Genomic DNA, 21,763 nt, shown 5'->3' with positions numbered 1-21,763 from the left:
TCGCTTCACTGGCCCATGTTGGTATGATCATTGTGCTCTTCCCAGGTGAGGCAATCGGTCGCCGGTCATAGGTCGGTCACTCACAGCGGCTCCTGGTAGCTCACATCGGCTACCAGCCACTCACGCTGGCTGCCAGCCACTCACGTAGCTCACGGCAGCCCACTGCAGCAGGGGCTGCAGCCTACACCGTTACCAGCGACTCTCTGCAGCCCAGCTCCAGGTCAAGCTGTTGTTCACCATCTTAGCTGTAGAGGGCAGTGTCACTGGCCCTCAATGTGGGACACGAACCGCAGCCCTGCTGCTCAGAGCTGGTGCTCCCAAGCGAGCTCTTAACCAGCTGAGCCACTCGGCCAGCCCAAGAAAGTCAACTTTTGCCACTGGGTTTTTCAGTTAGAGATTCAATGCTGTGTTACCTAAAGTCAAGTCAATAGTGAAAAGTATAACTAAGCGACCAGTGGTCTTCCCTGTGCAATGGCAAATAACCGGTTTGACTGACTTCTTTCACTGGATTGACTGAACTTAATAATTTAGTATTAACTTTGCAGATATTCTTTCTCTAAGACAGATACATTGTCAGTGGGAGGTGTAGTTTAAAGGTGTCCATAAACATTTCCTTTTTTAAATTAAAGTTTATTGGGGTGACAATTGTTAGTAAAGTTACATAGGTTTCAGGTGTACAGTTCTGTAATGCATCATTTATCTATCACATTGTGTGCTCACCACCCAGAGTCAGTTCTCCTTCCATCAGCATATATTCGATCTCTTTTACCCGCTTTACCACCCCCCTTCCCACTTACCCTCTGGTAACCACTAAACTATTGTTTGTCTATGAGTTTTTGTTTCTTCATTTGTTTGTCTTGTTTCTTTGTTGTTTTCAGTTTTATATACCACAATGAAATCATATGGTTCTCAACTTTTTCTGTCTGACTTATTTCTGTCTGACTTATTTTGCAAAACAATCTCAAGAACCACCCATGTTGTAGCAAATGGTACAATTTCATCTTTTCTTATGGCAGAGTAGTATTGCATTGTGTATATATACCACATCTTCTTTATCTAATCATCTATCAAAGGACATTTTGGTTGTTTCCATGTCTTGGCCACCATAAACAAAGCTCCAATGAACATAGGAACACATATATCTTTATGGATAAATGTTTTCAGATTTTTTTGGTAGATACCCAAGAGAAGGATTGCTGGGTCATAAGAATTCTATTCTTAATTTTTTGAGGAACCTCCACGTTGCCTTCCATAGCGACTGCACCAATCTGCATCCCACCAACAGAGTATGAGGGTTCCTTTTTCTCCACAGCCTCTCCAACACTTGTTATTATTTGTCTTGTTGATGATAGCCATTCTAACTGGTGTGAGATAATATCTCGTTGTGGTTTTGATTTTCATTTCCCTGATAATTAGTGATGTTGAGCATTTTTTCATGTCTTTTGGCCATTTGTATGGCCTCTGGAGAAATGTCTATTCAGGTTCTCTGCCCATTTTTTAATTGGATTGTTTGATTTTTTGTTGTTGAGTTACATGAGTTCCTTATATATTTTGGAGTAAACATTTATATGAAAGCTCTAGGTTTTACTTTAGATGTTTAGAGGTTTCTATGCTTCCTTTTTGGCTTTTAATAAATTTTTTTTTATTGTTAGTTTCAGGTGTACAGAACAATGCAATAGTTACCCTTTTCACCCTCACAAAGTAACAACCCCCCTCCCCCCATCCACTGCCTTCCCACCCCCGATATCATGCTTATCTATTACAATTCCATTGAATCCGTTCCCGCACTCTACTCCGTGTCCCGAGGTTATATGTATATATAAAAACAATATGGATGGAACTAGAGAACATTATGCTAAGTGAAATAAGTCAGTCAGAGAAAGACAAATTTTTTTTAATAAAAAATATTTACTTTATAAATTTAAAGTCATTTGGTGTTTAAGGAGAAAGAAATAGCACTAACTTTTTGTGATATTAATTCATTCACTCAACAGATATTTTAGTGACAACTATCCCAGGGACTCTTGTGGGCCACCAACAAAGCAATTAACTTGTAGAGTTTGCACTCTGGTGGGAGAAGACAAACAAATTACAAACAAATCATGTGTTGGGTGATAATTTAAGTGCTATAAAGAAAAATTATGTAGGTATAAGGAGATAGAGTACCGACAGAATGTGTGCATTTTTAGATAGGGGACAGGTACAGCTTTTCTGAGGAGATGACATTTAACCTAAGACCTGAATGAAGTGAGGGTGTGGGCTATTTGAAGATAAGAATAACATGCTAGACAGAAAATAGCAAGTGCAAAGGCCTGGATTGGCGCACAATTATCTTTTAGTGCATTCAAATAACAAGCTTCAATTATTTTCCTTTTTATTAATTAAAATAAACACTTTCATTTCAAGTAAGCAGGATACCAAGAGAGTAATTACCATATAATAATAACCTTTCCAAATTCCTCAGTTTTCAACAGTTTCAATTTAGTGATGGAGACAAAACTCCCGTAGTTAGAAATTCCTAGCTAAATTGTGAGAACACATACACATCATTTTATCTGTTTAGCCCCCTGCCTCTATGTTCAATTATCAACTCCCCTCCTGTCACAAAAAAGAGATCTTTAAAAAAATAACAGACAGTGGAATATATGAGAATTAGAATGGGCTGAGGGCAAAATAATCTGTGAAGACAAAGTTTACTTAACTGGGTGAGTCTAAACAATACTTAAGTGCTCTGAGTAAACATGGTAAGATCTCTTAAGCACTTGAGAATCATTTGTTTAGTTCACATATATGAGAGCTGGTTTCGACCCATTCCTTTCACTCAGCAAAGACCATCTCCTGAACATTTGGTTACCCTGTTCTTGTAATCCAGAGGATCTTAAAGAAATTAGGCTGAATTTACGTTTTAAACACTTTCTAATTTAGATGTCTCAATGATTTAATTTTACATTTTCCAGGTAATAAGAATTAATGTGCTTTTGTCATGTTGATATTAAATTTTCAAGGACTATAATATTTATAATTTATGTAAATAAAATTTCTTGTTACTTCATCATGCAAAACTTGCTGAACAGATATTTCTCAAAATAAGAGGACAAATTAAGATGGTCTGATTTAAAATATGTAGATAAAAACTTGGAGTGTCCCAGGAGAACCCAGAAAGACTTCAACTGAAACAATGAGACTCTGACAGACTAACGTAACTGTGTACAGGAGAATGAACCCTAGACAAAGTCAACAAATGGTGCCTCTGTAATTTTTTATTTTTTAGACATTTTAGTAGACTTTATTTTTTAGAGCAGTTTTTTGCTTATAGAAAAATTGAGTGGAAGGTACAGAGACTTCCCATATTTGCCTGGCCCTCACGTGAATAGCCTTGCCCATTTTCAACATCCCCCCCAGAGGGGTACATTCATTACAATGGATGAACCTACGTTGTCCCATCATTATCACCCAAAGTCCATAGTTTACATTAGGGCTCACTTTGGTGTTGCATACTCTATGGGAAAAGTGTATAATGACATATATCCATCATTACAGTATCAAACAGGGTAGTTACACTGCCCTAAAAATCCTCTGTGCTCTGTCTATTCATCCCTACCATCCTCTTAACCCCTGGCAACCCTGATCTTTTTTACGACCTCCACAGTTTTGCTTTTTCCAGAATGTCATGTAGTAGAAATCACACAGTATATAGCCTTTTCAGATTGACTTCTGTCACTTAATAATATGCATTTAAATTTCCTCCATGTCTTTTCATGGTTTGATAGCTCAGTGCCTCTGTAATTTGAAACTGAGTAAAAAAAGCAAAAGCAAAAAACAAACAAATAAAAAACCAAAGCAAAAGAATACTCTGATTTATGCTCTAGCTGCTTTCAAATAGTCCACTCCATTTGACATAATTCAGGATGAGTATGAGAGACATTTAATTTATTCATTCACTATTTATTGAGCATTTCCATATGCCAGGTACTAACTGGGTACTAGGTACTAACATATAATCATAGCAGCAAAAAAGATTGATAAATGTCAGTCTTTATGGAACTTACCTTCCAGTAGGAGGGTCAGACAATAAACAAACAAGTTAAGTAAGCATCATAGAGTAATAAATACTTGTTGAGTATTTCTCTCTCCACCCTTTCATTTCTTCCTTCCTTTCTTCATTCCTTGAACATTTTTTTTTAGACTATTTTTCAAGCACTGGTAAGAAGCCAGGAGTCTATCATTTTTCTTCTGGCTCTGCTATAGACTCACTGTGAAATTTTGGGCAACTTTCTTTCTTAGGGTTTTCCCAGGCTATAGAATGAAAATGACAGTTCCTGCTTACTACTTACTTGGGAGGAACAAATGAAAAGCTGTGAATTTGCTTTAAAAGCATAATAATACCTGCTATTTGCCAATCAGACTTTAGTTTGATTAAATTAAATTAAAATGCTTTCATGTTTCTTACCAATTTAAACATTTTTGGAGGGGTATATAATAAATAGTATTTTCCTGTTTTAAAAAATATTTTTATTAAAATATAGCCAATATACAATATTATATTGGTTTCAAGTGTATACAATAGTTATTCAACATTTATATACCTAAAGTACTGATCACCATGATAAGTCCAGCAACCATCTGACACTGTACCAAACTGTCACAATATTATTGACTATATTCCCTACGCTATATGTTACATCCCATGACTATTTGTTTTATACCTGGAAATTTGAACCTCTTCTTCCCCTTTGCCTTTGCCCCAACCTTTTCTAATTTTCAGTTACAGTTGACATTCAATATTATTTTGTATTAATTTTAGGTGCATAGCATAGTGGTTAGACATTTATATAATTTAAGAAGTGATCCCCCTGATTAATCTAGTAGCCATCTGGCACTATACATAGTTATTACCTTATTATTGACTCTGTTCCCTATGCATTACTTAATATGCTGTGACCATTTTGTAACTACCAATTTGTACTTCTTAATGTCTTCACCTTCTTCATCCAGTCTACAATCCCCCTCCCATGTATCACCCTGATAAATCTTGTACCCACCTGACACAGTACATAGTTATTACAATATTATTGACTATATTCCTTATGCTATACCTTACATCCCCATGATACTGTGTAACAATAAATTTGTATTTATTAATCCCTTCCCCTTTTCTACTCAACCCAACCATCCTCTAATCTGGCACCCATCAAAATGTTCTCTGTATCTCTGAGTTTGTTTGTTTATTTGTTTTTTATTCTGTTCTTTAAATTCCACATAATAGCAAAATGATATTGCACCTGTCTCTCACTATCTGATATACTTCACTCAGCACAATATTCTTTAGGTCCATCCATGACTCAGCAGATGGCAAGAACTCATTCCCTTCTATGGCTGAACAATATTCTATTGTAAATATGTACCACCTATTTATTCATTCATCCATTGACAGACACCCAGGCTGCCTCTACATCTTGGCCATTGTAAACAATGCTGTAATGAACACATTCCCTCAAAGTAGTGTTTTGGATTTCTTTAGATAATTACCCAGAAGTGGGATTACTGGGTCCTTCTTTGTCACTTGTTATAGGCTTTGTTTTAAAGTTTATTTTGTCTGGTATAAGTATTACTCCCACAGCTTTTGTTTGTTTCTTTCCATTTTCATGAAATACCTTTTTCCCATCCTTTTAGTTTCAGTCTCTGCATGTCTTTTGATCTGAATCTCTTGTAGGCAGCATATGTAAGGATCTCATTTTCTTATCCATTCAGCCTCCCTATATTTTGATTGGAGCATTTTATCCATTTACATTGAAAGTAATTGTTAATAGATATGTAGTTATTGCCTTTTTTATTATTCATATTTTTTTATCCTTTTTCTTGCCTTACAGAAGTCTATTTAACATTCCTTGTAATCCTGTTTTGGTGATAAGGAACACTTTTATCTTTTCCTTGTCTGGGATGCTCTTTATCTGTCCTTCGATTCTAAATGATAGCTTTGCTGGGTAGAGTAATCTTGGTTGTAGGTCATTACTTTTCATCACTTTGAATATTTCCTGCCAATCCCTTCTGGCCTGCAAAATTTCTGTTGAGAAATCAGCTGACAGACTTATGGGAGCTCCCTTGTAGGTAACTCACTGCTTTTCTCTCGCTGCTTTTAAGGTTATCTCTTTGTCTTTAACCTTTGGCATTTTACTTATGATGTGTCTCAGTGTGGGCCTCTTTGGATTCATCTTGTTTGGGACTCTCTGCACTTTCTGGGCTTGTATATCTATTTCCTTCACCAGTTTAGGGAAGTTTTCAGTCATTATTTCTTCTCAGTCCCTTGCTCCCTCTCTTCTCTTTCTGGTACTCCTATGATATGAATGTTGGTATGCTCGATGTTGGTATCCTCATTTGTTTTGGATTCTTTTTTCTTTTTGCTGTTCTGATTGGGTGTTTTATGCTCTTATCTTCTAAATTGCTGATTCAGTCCTTGGCTTCATCTAATCTACTGTTGATTCTCTCTAATATATTATTCACTTCAATTATTATACTCTTTATTTCTAACTGTTTCATTTTTATGTTTTCTATCTCCATTTTTATGTTTCCTATCTCTTTGTAGAAGTTCTCCCTGAGATCATTGAGCATCCTTATAACCAGTGTTTGGAACTCTGCATGTGGTAGGTTGCTTGTATCGATTTTGTTTAGTCTCTTTCTGGAGCTTTGTTTTTTTTCTTCTATTTGGGAAATGTTTCTTTGTCTCCCCATTTTGGCTGCTGCCCTGTATTTGTTTCTAGGTAGGGCTGCTATGCCTCCTGGTCTCAGTAGACTGGCCTTATGTAGTAGGTGTTCGGTGGGACTCAGTGGTGCAGTTTCCCTAGTTACCAGAGCCAGGTGCTCCAGGTATATGGGTTGTGTATGCCCTCCTGTTGTAGTTAAGACTTGATTGCTATTTGCACATCAGTGGGAGGGATTATCCCTCAGGTTGATTGATTATGAGGACTGTCTGTGACTACAGTGGAGGAGCTATTGCGCAGGGACTGATCCTATAGAGCAAGGTTCACTTTAGCAGGGCTCTGGTGCCTGTCCAGCCTGCCCTTTGGGTCTGTCATCTTTGGGGGTGGCCAGGTAATGCTCTGGCTTGCTCCAAAGCTGGCCACTGGGTCTGCCAGTCTTGGGGCCTCCTGGGAAGGGACCCACTTTGAGCTAAGTTCAGCTGCAGTTTGCGTCCTGCCTGAGGCCACCTAGTATGATCCACATAGCAATCCAGAGATGGCTGACCCCCATGCTGTGCTTGGAGGCCTTGAGTGGCCCAGCCTTGAACCAAGGCCGGCTGTCGCTAGTGCCAGACTGAGGGCTGCTCAGCCAGAGGTAAGGGACACGCTGAAGCCAGATGCTGCTACTTTGGGTTTGTGAACCTTTGAGATATTTTACAAATGTCTGCAGCATAAGCCAAGACAGGCCGTTTATATGGAAAAGCCGCTGGAAGGAGCTTGGTTGTGCCCAAAAGTTGGGTGGAGCGTGGTCTCAGGGAATCATTAGGACAGGGCAGACCAAAGGTGGTCGGTCAGTTTGATGGACACTCAGATATGGCGCCTGCCCGCATTTGTATGCAGGGAGGGGGAGGGCTCAACAAAGAAACAATGGCTTTCACCAGTTCCTCTGTGCAGGAGAAATCTGCCCCTCCCATTCTCACTGTGAAGCTAGACAACCCAGTTCCTCCCTGTATGCCGCTGGTGCTTTTTGAGCTGCTGCTCCAGTGCTAGAGCTCAGAGCGAGTGAGTCCGTCAGCAAATAAGTCCATGCGCAGGCCCTTTAAGAAGAGTGCCTGGGACTGCATCTGCCCTCATCTCACTCAGCCACAGTCTCCGCTGGTTTTCATAGCCTGAAATTATAGGGACTTATCTCCCCAGCATGGAAACCCTGGGCTGGGGAGGAGTTTGGACACCTCTCTTCAGGTAGCAACCTCTGCAGCCGAAATATCCCTCCCGGTTTTATGTTTAATGGTCACACACAGGTGTGGGACCAGCCCCTTCTACCAGTTCCATGTCTCTGTCACTCCTACCGGTTTTGAGGTGACTTCTTCTATATGCCTGTGGTTGTAAGACTTTGGTTCAGCTAGACTTCAGGTGATTCTCAATAATGGTGGTTCTGTGGTTTAGTTGTAATTGATGTGGTCCTGAGAGGAGGTGAGCACAGCATTTACCTATTCCGCCATCTTGACCAGAACTAAAATTCTTTTTTATGTATGCACAACTCAGTTCAATCTCCTTAAACACATCAGTGTGACAACAATCACTGTTTTTTCTCACCATGGCCTGGTCTGCCAGGGATGTGAAGCAAGGTGGTCTCTTCATGTTGCGTCTCAGAAAAGCACACTTGGGAGAGAAAACTACAGCCCAGAGTGCTCTTAGTTACCCCTGCAATTTGTGCGAACACTGGATCATTTTGAGACTTATGAAAATGACATGAGATAATGTAAATGTAAAAGACACTTAATTTCAAATCTATAAGACGAGTTTGGAAACTTCAAAAAGAGCAAGTCTACATGACATAAAACTTATTGGAGAATCTGTCTTCAGTCTGTTTCCAAAATAGCTGGAGAAGTGAGAGAAAGGTCATCTATTGAGTGAAATTTCAGAGATGACAATTTTGATTTCTTTTGTATGAAGCAAAATCCCTTCTGATATTTTTTGTATTGCAAATTTATGTATAACATATATAAAATATAAATATAGATATATTCCCCTGTCATCATTTTAAAAAAATTCATCTTGAATACTTAGATGTTGCTAATGTGTTCCTTTATGTAAGTGTAATGCCACATTGGGCAGAGATTACTTATGAAATTTCCCTCAGGAGAAGGTGTTTTTATTGAATGTTAGAGTGACTACTCTGGGGTTCCATTGACCTTCAAGCCTGGTAAAGCTAAGGGACCCACTAGTCATGTGTTTGCCGAGAGCTGCTCTCAGGCATCTACCATTCTATGCTCTGGCTGCATGGGGTTTTCCCCACCACTGGCCAAGCAAGGTTCCATGATAGACAGACAGAGGCCCAGTCAGGCCTCTACCCCTGGCCTTGCAGTTGAAGTCTTTTAAGTTGGAAGAAAAGAGGCAGCAGTGGTAGCTTTTTGTCAAGAAACAGGACTTAGAAGGCAAGTAATGGCCTGCTAGGGATGGAAAGGATCTTAGAAGCCCAGAGAGGGGTGAATATTGCCTTAGGTGACTGAGTGAGTCCCCTGGATAGAGCCCCCAGGGTGGCTGCCTCCACTCTGCTTGTTGCCTCTCAGAGCAGAGCGGGGTCCTTCTCTGGGTTTCCAGATGCCGTGGCAGAGAGCCCTGAGCTTGCCATGATGCACTAGTATCCAATGCCACCCTCTCAGAGAAGCCAACCCTGGCCACCCAGAGGAACAATTCAAGTCACATCATCCTGTGTTAATGTAAAGCATTGTACTCAATGCTTTCTGATATTTTCTTACGTACTATTTGTTTATTTCTTTACCATTTGTCTTTTCTACAGGAATATAAACTCCATGGCTTAAGGGACTTTATCTGTATCCTTCAAGGCTGCAACCCAGGCCTAGAAGAATGTCTGCTGATTCATAGTAAGTGCTCAGTAAATAACTGTTGAATAAATAAACAAACATCCATTTTTATCTCTATTATAATTTCAGAATTGCTTTATCTTAGTTTCGGATTGGTACTTAATCATCAATGGTTTGGAAATTACAGCTTTTAGTTTCTCCTGGTATGTGTTTATTGCTCTGTAAACATATACATGAGATGTTTCTTTAAGGGATCCTGTTATTCTTTTGTAATGTAAGGAACCCCTTCCCTCCCATGGAGATGACCTATAGATAGTTGTGTGGATGAATAAAGCTGAGAGCAGTTAGGAGGAAGCTGTAACAAAGTAGGAGGTAAGAACCTAACAATGACTGGAAGGATGATGAGAAACTGAATTCAGAGGCCCTTCAAGGAACAGTCTTGGCAGGGAAAGAGAGGGGGAGATCAGAATGGAATCTGAGTGTTTTCGCTTGTCTGATGATGTGAATGCTGATGCTATTAACTGATAGGCATAACAGAGAGAAGGCTGAGTTGGTCTGAGAAGAGAATGGTGAAAATGACATGTTTGGCTTTAGATATTTTGATCTTGAGGTATGTGTAAGACATGCAAGTGGAAGTTTCCAATGTATATTTGGGAATTGAGTTTGAAGCTTAAGAAAAAGGTGGGACTAGAGACGTACAGTGCAGAGTTATCTGCATATATGTGCTAGAGAAAGCCCTAGAAGTAGATGAGAAAAGCAAGAAAGTATGAACAGATAAGAGGGAAGAATGAGGAGATAGCATTTGAAGAGGCAATATGCACAGTGAGGAAAAGCTGGGACTTTGGATAAGATATTTAAGCTTTCTGTACCTCCATTTCTTCATCTGTAAAATGGATTATTTAATAGTACCTCACTTGTAGAGCTGTTGAGGAGATAAATGTATTACGTACAAAATACTTATTTAGTACAGTGCCAGACACATAATACAGGCTATATAATTATTTCCTATGTATAAAAGGATATTTAGGATAATATAGAAAAAGAGAAGCCAGTTAAGAATACTGAGAAAAAGCAGTCTGAGTCAGAAGAGAATGAGAGACAGCACTGCTACAGAAGAGCAGGGAGAAGAATTTCAACAAGAGGGTGGGAAATCAGCAGTGTCAAATGTTACAGAAAGTCCCTAAATGAGGTTCATGCCGAGCCTCTGGCTATCTTAGTTAGGGACTCATCTGAGTCTGCAGATGCCAGACTGAATGGATCTAAGAGAAAATGAAAATGACCTCAGTTCAAACATGGTAAATTGAACACTTTCACTTCCTTCCACTCCTACACTTCACTGACATACTAGTAAAGGGATTTTTTTGTTTGCATAAACAAACAAAGAGAAAGAAAAGCAAGAGAAGACAGCAACACAATTTTGGAGACTTATAAGCAGAGGGGTGAATGTTAATTTACTTAGCACAATTTCGAAAACTGAAAACTGAGCTTGTAATGGGGAAAACCCAGAGACAAACTGAGTTACTCTATAGAACCCCAGAAAAGCCCCAAAATTGGAGATTTTAGTAGGATTGAAAGTTAAGATGAGAACAGAAAGTCTGCTTTAGTGGCAGTTGGATTCATTCTTAAACCCTCATTCTGCCCTACATGGCCATGACTTCTCCTAGCCCTGCACAACCAGAATGACTGTTTTTCCTCCATCAGGGCAGAAGACTTGGCATAGAGAGAGTGAACAAAATGACTTTGACTGTGGAACACCCCTGTCAAAATGGGAGAGTTAAGTGGAACGCTATATGCTAAATGGTGACATACCCCAGCTTTATTCTCCCTTCTCCTACAAACAAGTTTAAACCTTCTGGGAAGGAGAGTGGAAGATTGTTTCCTCTGGATAAATGAGTACCTCAAAAGAAAAAAACCTAAAGATACAGACGGTCAGGGGTCCTAGCAGGATGTCTAGTAATAATAGGAAGTAACTGTAAATCTTACACACATACAAGGAGTGATCACAAAATATGATGAATATTTAAATAAAAAACTTTATTACAGTAAAAGACACATTGCCATTAATCCCCCTCAAAATACTCCGCCTCGCTTCACGCACACTTATCCCTTCATTCTTGCCACTTTCTGAAGCAGTTCTGGTAGTCCTCTTTTGTGAGTGTCTTATATTTGAAAATCAAAAAGGGAGTAAAGAGAAAGTGAGATATTGGAAGCAATGAGTACAATACAGTTAGAGATAGAGGTAGTGGGAGGGTGAAGCGTTTACTCTATGTTTTAGAGCAGCAGTTCTCAACCTTCCTAATGCCGTGACCCCTTAATCCAGTTCCTCATGTTGTGGTGACCCCCAACCATAAAATTATTTTCGTTGCTACTCTATAACTGTAATTTTGCTACTGTTATGAATCATAATGTAAATATCCTTTTGTTTTCCGATGGTCTTAGGCGACCCCTGTGAAAGGATCATTCGACCCCCAAAGGGGTCGTGCCCCACAGGTTGAGAACCGCTGCTCTGGAGGGTTCTTTGTACATATGAAGCTCTTTATTCCTCCCAATGACTAAAGAGAGAAATATCATTATACTGTTTTAGAGATGAGGAAACTAAGGCTCAAGGAAATTCAAAGAACTTGCTCAAAGCTCAAAGTCACACAGCTGGAAACTGGCAGTTTTAAGGCTGAACCAAAGTCTGACATGTTCCACTACATAGTTTTGAATGTTGGCAAACAGAAGAAGAGATATTTATATTGGGACCTAGTATAGATGGAAGACAGTGAGTTTTTAACAGAGGAAGCACCAAGATAGTAATGTGAGTTGATGGTGAAGAGTCACAAGAGGCCAAGAATTGAAACTAGAACAGAGAGGGAATAATTGAGCTGAGCCTTAGAAAATTTGGGGGAGTAGCATGGTGATATGTACAAGAGTTCGCCCTGAAAGGAGTAAAGCTGTGGAAGGAGGTAAGGGTGGGTGAAGTTGTTATTAAGCTAGAACTTGGAGAGGAGGAAAATTAAAGAAGTGATCATGGTTTCTCCATGAAGTAAGAGGCTTGTTATTCTCCTATGAATAAGTGAGTAAGGGGAGTGTTGGCTCTTTGCAGGGGGTTGAGGGGAGGAGACAAAGTTGGAACGTGACTAGGGCATTTAAGAAAAAGAATAGGGTTACCAGATTTAGCAAATAAAAATACAGCTCATGCAGTTAAATTTAAATTGCAGATAAACAACAAATATATATATATATACATATATGTATATATATATATGTATATATATATGTATATATATGGTGCAAAAAATGTATACACATTTTAAGAAAGAGAAATGATTAAAATTGTAATACTCAATATATATTGATGACAAAGATGAATACAAGTCACGTTTGACTTCTGCAATTACAAGAGGTGCTCAAAGGGGTTCCCATCAGCATCCAGACACTTCTGATTACAGCGAACTACTGCTTGAGCGACGTTGACCCAAGTGTCCGCTTGTATACATTTTTTTGTGGCACCCCCGGTATATATATATATTAGTATAAGTCCCAAATATTATATGGTATTTTCTCTGGCAACCCTTAGAGAGACATCAAAGCATGCAAAGAACAACATGCAGAGACACCAAAGAACAGCAAAGCTGCTTTGAAATCAGAAATTTGGAATGGAGCGATCTCAATGTGGTTTGGTAATCTCAATGCCATGGGAAGTAAGGTAGGAACGCTGGGTTTGGCCCCAGGCAGCGGTGGAAAGGGAGCTGGGCTAGCAGCCAGGAGATAAATTGAGGATACAATTCTTAGGGCTGCTCCTGAGAGTGATGGGAAGAGATGGGTGGGACCCAGAGATTTGGAATTGGTAGGGAAACCATCTCCACAAATAGCTTTGCCTCCTTTCTAATTTTGCCTGAGTGGTCACCTACATTTTGTATCTCATAGGTGTGCGTGAAGGATGAGTATTACTAAATAATCATCTGCAAAGTATTTGAGCTCTTTGAAACATTGGATCAATATTAAGTGTTGTTCTCCCCAACAGTATCATAAGAAAAGGACTGACTTGTTACTTTGTGAGGGTGAAAAGAATAACTATTGCATTGTTCTGTACACCTGAAACTAACAATAAAAAAATTTAAAAAAAAAAAAAAGAAAAGCACTGACTTACCTGGCATAGTTCTTTGACATGTTTGAGGTTTAACGTGGTGGTTTGGAATAGTGGTTAAGAATCTGTAGCCTGTCTATGGTCATAGCCCACATTAACCAAGCTACTTAATATGTCTGGGACTCAGTTTCCTTGTTTGTAAAATTGGGATAAGAATAATACCTAACTGGTAAGGTCATTGTAATGATTAAATGAGTTAATATGTGTAACACTTAGAAACTAGTACACAAATATTAAAAGTACAACCTTACTTTAAATATTATAGGTAGACAATGAGAGGTTTTATGAAAATTTACTAGTCTACTTTTGTATACACTTTATATACATACGCGTATATAATCAAGAAATCAGTGGTTTTAAATAAGACACTCATGGGAGTGGGATAGATAAGTAGGCAGAACACAGAATATTTTTAGGGCAGTGACAATATTCTGCATGATGCCATAATGCTGAATACCTGTCATTGTACATTTGTTCAAATCCATAGAATGTACAACACCAAGAGTGAATCCTAAGGTAAACTATAGACTGTGGATGATAATGATGTGATAATGTAGGTTCATCAATTGTATGTAACAAATGTAACCCTCTAATGAGTGATGTTGATAATAGGGGTGGCTATTCACGTGTGGGAGCACAAGATATATTGGAAATCTCTGTACCTTCCAGTCAATTTTACTGTAAACCTAAAGCTGCTCTAAAAAATAATAATAAAGTCTTAATAATAAAAAATGTGATCAAAATAAAAATAACATGTAGTAAAACATTTCAGCAAAGAGAATATGCTTCATGGTAAATAAAAAGGACATTCATTTGTATACTTTTGTTGCAAGTTTTACATGCAAGCATTTTGGACTTGCATAGTCAGGAAATAAGTGTTTTTTAAAAGGACATTCATTAGCATATCTTTGTATACATTTTGTAGACATATATTGTCAAGAAATTAGTAAAAATTTAAAACTTTATAGCTAGAGGTTTGTTTCCCTTCAGGAACATACTTTTCAATTCCCTGTTTATTGACTCAAGGAGTGTGATTGGGAGCCATGGCATCTGCAGTATTTAAGTTTTGGAACCCAGCTCTGCCACACATTAGCTGGGATAGCTAGAGATTTAAGCTGTGTGAGTGACATTTCCCTTAATCAATAAAATGACCAACAGCGTCTGCTTCAGAGTAGTAGTGTTAAATTAGATAAGCTATCATTGCCTGATAAAGTGTGCAATTCACTTTCATTTATTTCCCTTTAAAGAACTCATAAATTAGTGGGTGGGGTGGGGTTTGACAGTATCTCCCCTTTAAAATGAATTAAGTCCTTAAACCCAATCAGAGTTTATCCTAGAGTCTAGAGGTCCATGATCTTTGTTTCTAGGTTGTATGCACGTGCATGTTGAATGCGCTGTACTGTTGTACTGTTGTTGAATTTGTGGGTCGTTGATGAGGACTTTCAGACAGCTGTGAATTAACTGACGCTTAATTTTTTTTCTTTTGCAAACTCATAAGATCCCAGAAGTCAGGGGTCTGTTTATTCATGCAGCCTCCTTCTGAGTCATTCAGGTACAGGGTGTGTGTCAATTGAAACTGCACAACGAAGTTTTGCGTTCACATCTGCAAGGGATAGAAACCCGGTGTGACCAGACACTCTCGGTGGAAACGTCTTTGCCCAGTAAGGCAAGGCAGAAGTGGTTTGAGCTTGTCTTGTCACTCGAGGGGAGTTGACCAAGGCCACCTCTCGTTCTCACATTCTGAAGTAGCATCGAAGCGAAAGGAAAGAGTGGAGGAGTTTTGAGTATTAAAGTTTGGGGGAACCTCCCTAGTAGAAAGGAAGAAAAAGGCTCACGCCCAGCTGGGCTGAGCCCCATGGTTCTTCCCCTTTGGAACTTCCTGAGCTGCACAAGCTTTCAAACATCTCTCAGGACCTAGCAACTGCCCACCTCCTCAAAGGCGTCTCACCAGGGGCCAGAATCTGGGGCAACTGCCTGACTTGGCGCCCAGCTGAGGGAGGGAAACTCCCGCCCAGCACCTCTCCCGGCGCTGGTCCATTTCCCCGTGCCCCGGAGGAAAGTCACTTTCTGACCCTCAGATCGCAGTTTCGAGGCAGCAGCGGCATGGGGGTGGGGGTGGAGGTGGGGAGAAGTGGAGAAACCTCTCCAGCTATTCTCCCACTTAGGCTGCTCGCCTCCGGCAAACCTCCTGCAGCTCCTTCTCAGCCTTTCCCTCCGAGAACCGCAGGGCTTCTGCGTCCCCTGCCTGAGCAGAAGCGGCCCCGGGGCGCCCGGTCACAATCTCAGGACCCTGATCCCCCAAGGGCTGCGGGGCAGGGGACCAGGGAGATGCGCTGCGGGACGCCGGGCGGCCCTCTGCCCCCACGAAGACTTTTCAGGAGAAAGTTTCCCAAAGGCTCCCCACCTCCTCTCTTTCCTAAGGCTGGAGAGAGCGGTCTCCACTGCCCCGAGCGGCCGACGGCTGGGCGCCGGCCGTGATTTATACATTGGAGTCCAGGGGGCACCAGGCTCCACCCTCTCTGTCTTTCTCTTTTTTTTTCGGTTGCCTGGGGGTGGGGAAGGGTTCTTATTTGTTTCTGCTCCAGATCTTTCCTGGACAGTGAGTCTCAGCAGCCGAGATCCTGGGGCCCCCCAACCTCTGGCGGAGGGCGGAGGGCGTGGGAGTTTGAGGCATTTAACATCTTCCCGCCTCTTAGGAAGCTACCCAGCGTCAGGACGCTCCGCTCACGGCGAGCGGGCTGGCCAATGGAGTTGCCCTAAAGAGGGAGGGGACCCCGACCCGAGTAAGTTTACAACGCGACGCTGTCAGGCGCCCGCAGCAGCAAGATGACGAGCGCGCAGTGCAGACCCGGAGCTCGGCGAGCGCAATTCCGTCCCGCCTGAGCGAGGTAGGGGACCTTGGCTAGGGGACTGCGCGGCCACAAGGGCTTCAGTGTCAGAAGGGAATTGTTAAGCCGGAACGAAACAAAACAAAAACTTTTAAAACATCCATCTCTGGGCGCTGAAAACATGCGTCTCTGGGCTACTAAGGAGCCTGACGCGGTCGGATGGCTCTTGGACACTTGTGATTTATGAAGTTTGGAAAAGGGTCAAGTCCCCATCGTAGAACTGACGGGGTGGGGGATAGTGGAAGCTGCTCTTGGAGTGGAGGGAGGGAAGGCGCTTATATTTGGAAATCCTATAGACAAAGAATATGAGACAGAGGTGTTAAGGGCTTAAACTCGCACTGCCAGTGAGCAGGGTGTGGAATTAGATGGGGGAAACGGGGAGTTTCTGGGCGCGAGCAGCCTCTGCTGTTCCAGGAATTGGTGGGATCGCTCTCGCTTTTAGTACTCCACTTTTCTGCCATTGCCACGCTGCCTTGAAACACTTAACGGTACAAATAGACTTCTGCTAAGGGCCACGTTGCATTCCCTCCACCCTGTCAAGGTCAATGGAAAAGAAGCAATAAGTGTTGGGGGAAGGCAGTAAATTCGCCAGTTGCCCTTTTATGTGAGTTTCTGCAGAGCAGTTTAGCACTTGCATTAGGAATGTAGTGACAGGGATTGTTATCCTAAGTATTGTGACTTCTTTTTGTGTGTTGGCTATACCCATAGTAACTAAAAATACTTTTTATGCAATCCATGAGTATAGGAAAGTTCTGGGATTTATTGCAATAGCTCATGAATGGTTTTCACTGGGTACCTCGATGTGTTCTTGCACTGGCTTGCAAGAAAAAGAAGAAAGAAAAGGCTGTTGCTTTCAGGAGGCACTGAGTTTTCTTGTTTACCACAAGGCCAGAGTGAGCTTGGCTGCCCACACCTCGCTGAGCCCTCCGACCCTAACCACACCTGCTCCCAGAGAGTTATTAATAGAGCCCCAAAGTGACTTAGGCTTTCAGTGATTTTCGTGACAATCTAATTTCTTGCATGGCAGTTAAGTGGGTCTGGCCTCTTTTAGCTGGGTGGTGGCGGTGGGGCAGAGGTGTGTGGCTCCACCCTTGTATTGGCAGCTGGGTCTCCTCCACCTAGCAGGCGAGCTGGTAGTGTGCCGCACTCCCAACCCCCCTCGCTGAGCCGGTGAATGCTTCTGAGACTCTCCCAACTGCAAACTTGTCGGGGTGGGGCTAGGGGGGCAATGACAAGGTGGGAGTGGGGTTCAATGGGGCTCGATTCTCCACTTTTCCCATTTCTACTTGAGTGGATTTGACCATAGGGAAAGTTTTTGTCTTGTCAAGTTGGAGTTTTCAGTTTGGATAAAGTTTTTGTTTTTTCTCCCCGTCTTTTTTCCCCTTCCTATTTTTTTTTTTGCAGGAAATAAGAATTTGATTGTGTGTTTGTTTGTTTTTAAATTCCTCTCCCTGCACTCTCCCTAAGTTTCCTTAAAACAAATCAACAAAACTGGAGCAATGCCTTAGCTAGAATGAATTGTGCCAGTGTGTTGTGGCTTTCCCCTGACTCTCTCTGTAACTTGTTTAAGGCTGCGGTTTCCGAGGCCCTCTCCAGCCAAGAAAAAGATACGGGAAAAGCCTGGATTTCTCTCATTGAAGCAACCCTCACAGCAAGTGAAGGCTCTCTACGCGTCGCCCTCTAGCGGTCGCTGGAGAAGCGCCACCTCCTGTTCCTGGGGACACTGCGCACCATGGTGTCCACCAGCATCCCGCTGGGCAAGACTCATCGTAGCTCTGTCTCCGACTATGTCAACTATGACATCATCGTCCGGCATTACAACTACACGGGAAAGCTGAATATAGGCGCAGACAAGGAGAACGGCATTAAAGTGACCTCAGTGGTGTTCATTCTCATCTGCTGCTTTATCATCCTAGAGAACATCTTTGTTTTGCTGACCATTTGGAAAACCAAGAAATTCCACCGACCCATGTACTATTTTATCGGCAACCTGGCCCTCTCAGACCTGTTGGCAGGAGTGGCCTACATACTCAACCTGCTTTTCTCAGGGGCCAACACCTACAAGCTCACCCCCGCCCAGTGGTTTCTGCGGGAAGGGAGTATGTTTGTGGCTCTGTCTGCCTCTGTGTTCAGCCTCCTAGCCATCGCCATTGAACGCTATATCACCATGCTGAAGATGAAACTGCACAATGAGAGCAACAGCTCCCGCTCCTTCCTGCTGATCAGCGCTTGTTGGATCATCTCCCTCATCCTGGGTGGCCTGCCCATCATGGGCTGGAACTGCATTGGCATGCTGCCCAGCTGCTCCACGGTGCTGCCCCTCTACCACAAGCACTATATCCTCTTCTGCACCACAGTCTTCACCGGGCTCCTTCTGTCCATTGTCATCCTATACTGCAGGATCTACTCCTTGGTCAGGACTCGGAGCCGCCGTCTGACCTTCCGCAAGAACATTTCCAAGGCCAGCCGCAGCTCAGAGAAGTCGCTGGCTCTGCTCAAGACGGTGATTATCGTCCTGAGCGTCTTCATCGCCTGCTGGGCGCCCCTCTTCATCCTGCTCCTGCTGGACGTGGGCTGCAAGGTGAAGACCTGCGACATCCTCTTCAAAGCCGAGTACTTCCTGGTGCTGGCGGTGCTGAACTCCGGCACCAACCCCATCATTTACACTTTGACCAACAAGGAGATGCGCCGGGCCTTCATCCGGATCATGTCCTGCTGTAAGTGCCCCAGAGGAGATGCCACCGGCAAATTCAAGCGGCCCATCATCGCTGGCGTGGAATTCAGCCGCAGTAAGTCGGACAACTCCTCTCACCCGCAGAAGGACGATGGGGACAACCCAGAAACTATAATGTCCTCTGGGAACGTCAACTCTTCCTCCTAGAACTGGAAGCTGCCGACTCATGGGGAGCGTCGCTTGTGTGGTCACCCACCACCCCAGTGTTGGGGAAAAAAATCTTTGTGCCTCCACTGCTGCCAGGGAGGAGCTGCTGGAGCCAGAGGCAGGTTGGGGGAGAGTAACAACTGCCTGGTGGTGCCGGGTGGGGTCGGTGGGTAGAGGTAGTTCCTGTGAACAATGCACTGGGAAGGGTGGAGAGCAGGTCCTCGCCAGGAATCTATTTCCCCCCCGCCTGGAGCTTTGATTTTGCACTGAGCCAAAGGTCTAGCATTGTCAAGCTCCTGAAGGGTTCGTTTGGCCCCTCCTCAAAGACTAATGTCCCCTTGTGAAAGCGTCTCTGTCCAGAGCATTGAAGAGATGTTTTCTTTCACTTATTTTCCAACCCAAATGAGTGTGTGCACTTCTGCTTCTGTAGCTATGCTCCATATCCCACCCCCCCTTCCCTTCACACCCCTCCTCAACATTCTTTTACTTAATATTTTAACTACCTGCTGTTCATCAGAGCTGGGGGTGGGGTGGGTGGCATGGTCGATTTCTCTGTCATCTGTAGCTGATAGGCTGTGTCCAGGAGGTAGACTGTGAGGAGATGGAGATGTAAAGCAATTTCATTTGCTGAGGCCAAAGTTTCCATGTAAACTGGATCGGTTTCTTGGAATTTGGTTGTAGTCACTTTGATTTTTTTTTTTACAAGTTTACAATGGCATGTGTTATAGTATCACAGTCATTGTGGCTGAAATCTGCATATGGAAGTTTAGTTCATCTAAATGGTATCAGCCAGGATCCTAGTATCATAGGAGAAACAAACAAGCAAGACAAGGTGAGAACTGACTGGGGGAAACTTTGTAAACCAAGAGAGATTTCCTAACAATTTTGTCTAACAAATACAACATCTGTCTTTGGCACTTTTGTTGATGTTTATTTCAGAGTGTTGTGTGACTCATTTCAACCAACAGAATGGTTGTATTTTGTTGTGTCAAAAGTACTTTTCATGGTTTTTGAATGTATTTGTTTCAGCATTTTATTGGATTTTTCTAACCTGTGTTAACACCATTGAATGTGTATTTCTTAAAGTATCACCCACATGTGCCCTTAAAGCATTACTTTAACTGATAGGGAACACCAGTACAGCTGTTTATTAAATAGTTAATTGAAGATGTGTATAAATGTTACAAAGAATAAAAATGTATTGCTGTCTCTTTAGTATGGTTTTCAGTGCAATTAAACCAAGAAATGTCTTTAAAAAAATAGTATTTAATAGGTTTCTGACTTTTGTGGATCATTTTGCACATAGCTTTATCAACTTTTAAACATTAATAAACTGATTTTTTTTAAAGATTCCTTTGTGAAGAGCATTTAAAAAGTAACTATCAAGACATTTATTTGACTGTGTGGCTCTTTAGAATAAAAGTTAAGGGCAAATGTCTGTTATTGTTTAAAGACTTTTACCTTGCTAAACTAGGGTGTGAAAAAAATGTGGTTTGTTTAGAAACCACTCTTTTTCAGGAAGAGAAACTTACATCGAACATTAGTCAAGAATGAGATGAAAACCACCAATCTCTAAATACCACCCTGACAAGAAAATGTAATTGTTTACATTTTAAGTTGCACTCAAGCCAAACTAACTTAAGTACAATAATTCTGTCCTAAAACATGGGTTTTTAAAGAAATAACACAGAACAATGTGATTTTCAATCTAATTTAAATTATGAAACTCAATAGTCAGTTCAAACTCATCAACAAAAGCTTACATTCTTGGCTTACCTCCAACATGCTGGATAAGTGGGCATATGGATGTGGGAGATAATATCAAATTGCTTAATATTTGTAGGACACTGTCTTAGTTTCTCTCAGTCTACTCTCTGAATAATATGGAACAATGCAATATCAATGAAGTAACAAGTTGTAGAATGTAGGCTGAGTTGCATACAATTTTTATCTGAAAACTTTCAGTTCATAGTATCTGAAAGCTTTAACATCCCTAGCCATTGATTTCTCTAATTATCAAATGAGAGCAAGGGTGCTTTGCATGCACCACAGAATTATTGTAATAATTAATGCTTATTTTGATTTTATTGTCATCTTCATTTGGGGATTAAATTGAAGTGTGTTGGTGTGTTTGGCTCTCCAGTGCTATTGTTACTTTCAGAATTTGTGCATTCCAGTGTCATTGAACATGCACCAGGACACAGTTGGGACATGAAGATAAACCTCACCTAACAGAGTAGATGTCATCTCTGGGTAAGGTTAACTGTGGGAAAACAGAAGTGCATTCACTAAGGAAACTTTAGGTCACAACCTCCAGTTTCCTGAAGGAAATGCCAAAAATGCTCCAAAGACAAAAG

General features: G+C 41.6%; 1 protein-coding gene across 3 annotated transcripts in view; it reads left to right on the top strand.

The window, feature by feature from the left end:
- The window catches only part of S1PR1 (sphingosine-1-phosphate receptor 1), a 39,559-nt gene extending 18,803 nt beyond the window's left edge, over positions 1–20,756 (top strand). Inside the window, exons 2-5 of one of the 3 annotated variants that reach the window (XM_019623822.1) lie at positions 9,481–9,565; positions 13,068–13,196; positions 16,334–16,525; positions 18,096–20,756. In XM_019623822.1, coding sequence (XP_019479367.1) covers positions 18,258–19,406 — 1,149 coding nt within the window. In that variant the 5' untranslated portion in view covers positions 9,481–9,565; positions 13,068–13,196; positions 16,334–16,525; positions 18,096–18,257 and the 3' untranslated portion in view covers positions 19,407–20,756. The remainder of the gene's footprint in view (positions 1–9,480; positions 9,566–13,067; positions 13,197–16,333; positions 16,526–18,095) is intronic. The other 2 variants (XM_019623824.1, XM_019623825.1) reach the window with 2 other exon arrangements.
- Positions 20,757–21,763: the final 1,007 nt, after the last annotated feature.

Source organism: Hipposideros armiger, unplaced genomic scaffold (assembly GCF_001890085.2).
Source record: "Hipposideros armiger isolate ML-2016 unplaced genomic scaffold, ASM189008v1 scaffold_563, whole genome shotgun sequence".
NCBI classification, from domain to species: Eukaryota; Metazoa; Chordata; class Mammalia; order Chiroptera; family Hipposideridae; genus Hipposideros; species Hipposideros armiger.
This window is presented reverse-complemented; position numbering and strand designations above follow the sequence as displayed.